We start from the raw sequence: 2830 nt of genomic DNA on the forward strand, positions 1-2830 counted from the left end.
CAAGTGGGGAGTGGACCTCACCTCCTCTAGGGGGGTCCGGGGGGATGCTCCCCCGGGAAAAAAATGTTTTAAATATTGAAGTTAAAAGCATCAATCTGGTGCACTTTGAGAGCAACATTAGGGTGCATTCACACCTAATAGTCCGCTTCTCTGGTGCGCACCAGACCACAGTTTGTTACATTGTTTCATTTTTCAGAAGGTTCGGTTTGCGTTCACACCAAAACTCAAACGGACTATAAACTTTAAAGACAAGTCATGTGCACGGAAATGCTGTTCACCCATTGGTCAGACATTAAGGGGGTAAAAACGCAAATCCCGTTAATATCTACCGGAGCCTCCGCCATGGAGCATCGGCACTTTCGGCAGGTTATTCTCATGCTGCTGTTAATCTGGAGATCAACAGACAATAGCGGCCCGCGCATATGATTATATAATCAGACAACGTCCGTTAAAAAACATTATAACACATATAATGAGAGACGTTCTGCAGTAAGGAGGAGCGTTTCACCGACGACAGGTGTTCTTACTTTTATGTAGCTGACGGAGAATTTTTACTTTACACGACACTGTTCAACACTTAATTCTGCTTCACTCTTTAACTAAACAACCGCGGATGTCTTGAAAGACTCTTTCGCTAAAGATTTTGAAGATATCCGCGTTGTTGTGATTCGTAAATACTACGCTTCCTATGTTTTGGTGCGGACTGCGTTCAGACCGGCAATGAACCGCTCCAGAGTTCGCAAGCAAACGTTTCCGAGGCCACCTATTTTAGGCGGACCAGAATCCGGTTGTTTAGTTCCCTTCAGAGGTCTCGGACTGCGTTCACACCGACCCAAATGAACCGCACCAAGCGGCTAAACGCACCAGGGTTAGATTCAACCGGACTATACAAGGCAGGTGTGAACGCACCCTTAACTAAGAAGCATGCATTAAAAAAAACAAAAAACATCCTGTAACAGTTCTGAAGATAAAGCAGCCAGGTATATATTGCACATAGTTGGTATAGAGTGGTGCAGGGATCATAAATATATCGATTAGATTTATGATTAGAACATTATAAAAGTAGGGTAGACGTGTGGAGATTATCCTGCTGAACAAAACGTGGATTTATCTAACAGGTTGGTTTTCCAAAGATCTTATTTTTTACAATATTCCAAAATCCTAAGGAGAAATCCAGTTGCTTTTATGTTGAGGGAACCAGCAGCTTCCTTCCGGGTTGGCCTACAAAAATACGTCATCCCTGCACCGCTCTATTTAACACCAAGGGGTAGAAATATAAGCATGATCATCAGGTCTAAATCACGAGGCCTTATTATATTTGGGGTTTCTTGTGTACCTGTTTGGCACAATTCCTCATGCGGGGCAGCAGGTAGATTTCCTCCAGCTCCTTCTGCCTCTCCTCCTCCTCCATCCTCCTCCTCTGCTCCTCGGGAATGATGTCGTCCCAACTCCTCTGACTGCGCTCAGAGTCCATGTCTAAATCCTCTTCATCCATCATGGAGAAGTTGGCCACCTGCACAGGTCAGGTCAGAAACAACGGTCAATGTCACAGTACTGAAGAACAGAGAATCACCATTTTTAAATAAATTGTACAACCACTTTCTATAAAAGATATGAACGATGTTTTCGTACCTTGAACTGAGACAGTAGCTCCTCTGCCACCGTGGAGGGTCCGGGGTCGTTATCCCTGGTCTCGGCTCTTTTCAGGATCTCGTCAATGTCCATTTCCTAAAGAGCAGAAGAGGCGATGACATGCTAGTAATATATTTACTGGAGAAAAGTACATATATAATTCATTATAAAACGGACAAGTCAAATCAAGCAATCTGATTGGTTCTTAGCCGTGATATAATGAGCGTATATCACGGGTAGAATTGTAGTTACTTTTCACAACAATTCAGTATCCCTCCGCGTCTGAGAAAAGCTACAACCGTTACAGCTGTTACATTACGTCCGTTACGAAACTAACCCAAAGCTTAAGATGGAAACATGTAAGGTTAACTTCGACCTCCGGGGTGGCCTTACTATGGAGGAGTGGATTGAGGACTGCCTATCTCCAGAAAGCACCTAAACGACCACATGCAGAGCTACGTGAAGAGCAGGTCGACCAACTGGAAAAGTAGCACCATTCAAAAGCTTTCTGATGCGGGTCTTGAAACAAAGCAGAGAAATTATGACCGTTAGTGGCCACAGGTGCGAAAGCTCTCTCCAGAGCTACTGGAAGCCCAATCTCGGGGACCGGAGAAAGTGGAGCAATATTCTCGCCACGACAAGCAACAGCCTAGAACAACCTCAACCTATACAAGTAACCACGTAAGCCATGCTACTGATGCTGGACAGTTTTTCAGTGGCTGCACAATAAACGGCAACATAGAAAAATGAATGTAAATAAATAGCCAAATAATGGATCAACGCTCTAATATGTTCGCTAGCTGTTAGTGTTGTTGCATAGCAACCACCTCGCACTATGTTTCGTGCAGAAGGCAACAGAGGGACTATTTTATATTGAACATCTTTATTTACTAATAAAAAAACTATTTAAATTAGAGTGTGTATTTTTCTTTCATATTGCCACACTTGGTAACCGTTTTATAGAAGCAATAGCTCACTTCAGGCCGTGATATATGCTCATTATATCACAGCTAAGGGGCTTCGCGGCGGGCCGAACCACGCCCCCTTGTTAATTTTCACTTTATTTTAATTTAAGAGGTCATGTATATTTAAGTTATATTTATTTTGATTTTTGAATGTTCCATTCAAAAATGTTATTAAAAAGGCATGTACACCCAGTGGTGTAGTCTATGTGATACGCTGGTATACGCCGTATACC

The 2830-nt window shown here is 43.0% G+C and overlaps 1 protein-coding gene across 1 annotated transcript in view; it reads right to left on the reverse strand.

Moving 5' to 3' along the window:
• LOC104959887 (chromodomain-helicase-DNA-binding protein 1-like) overlaps positions 1–1748 on the reverse strand; it is a 10756-nt gene extending 9008 nt beyond the window's left edge. The window contains exons 1-2 of the mRNA XM_010787806.1: positions 1633–1748; positions 1337–1513 (exon numbers count right to left, since the gene is read on the reverse strand). Of these exons, the coding sequence (XP_010786108.1) occupies positions 1337–1513; positions 1633–1725 (270 nt within the window). The 5' untranslated portion in view covers positions 1726–1748. The remainder of the gene's footprint in view (positions 1–1336; positions 1514–1632) is intronic.
• Positions 1749–2830: the final 1082 nt, after the last annotated feature.

Source organism: Notothenia coriiceps, unplaced genomic scaffold, assembly GCF_000735185.1.
Source record: "Notothenia coriiceps isolate Sejong01 unplaced genomic scaffold, NC01 NC01_scaffold00001260, whole genome shotgun sequence".
NCBI lineage: Eukaryota > Metazoa > Chordata > Actinopteri > Perciformes > Nototheniidae > Notothenia > Notothenia coriiceps.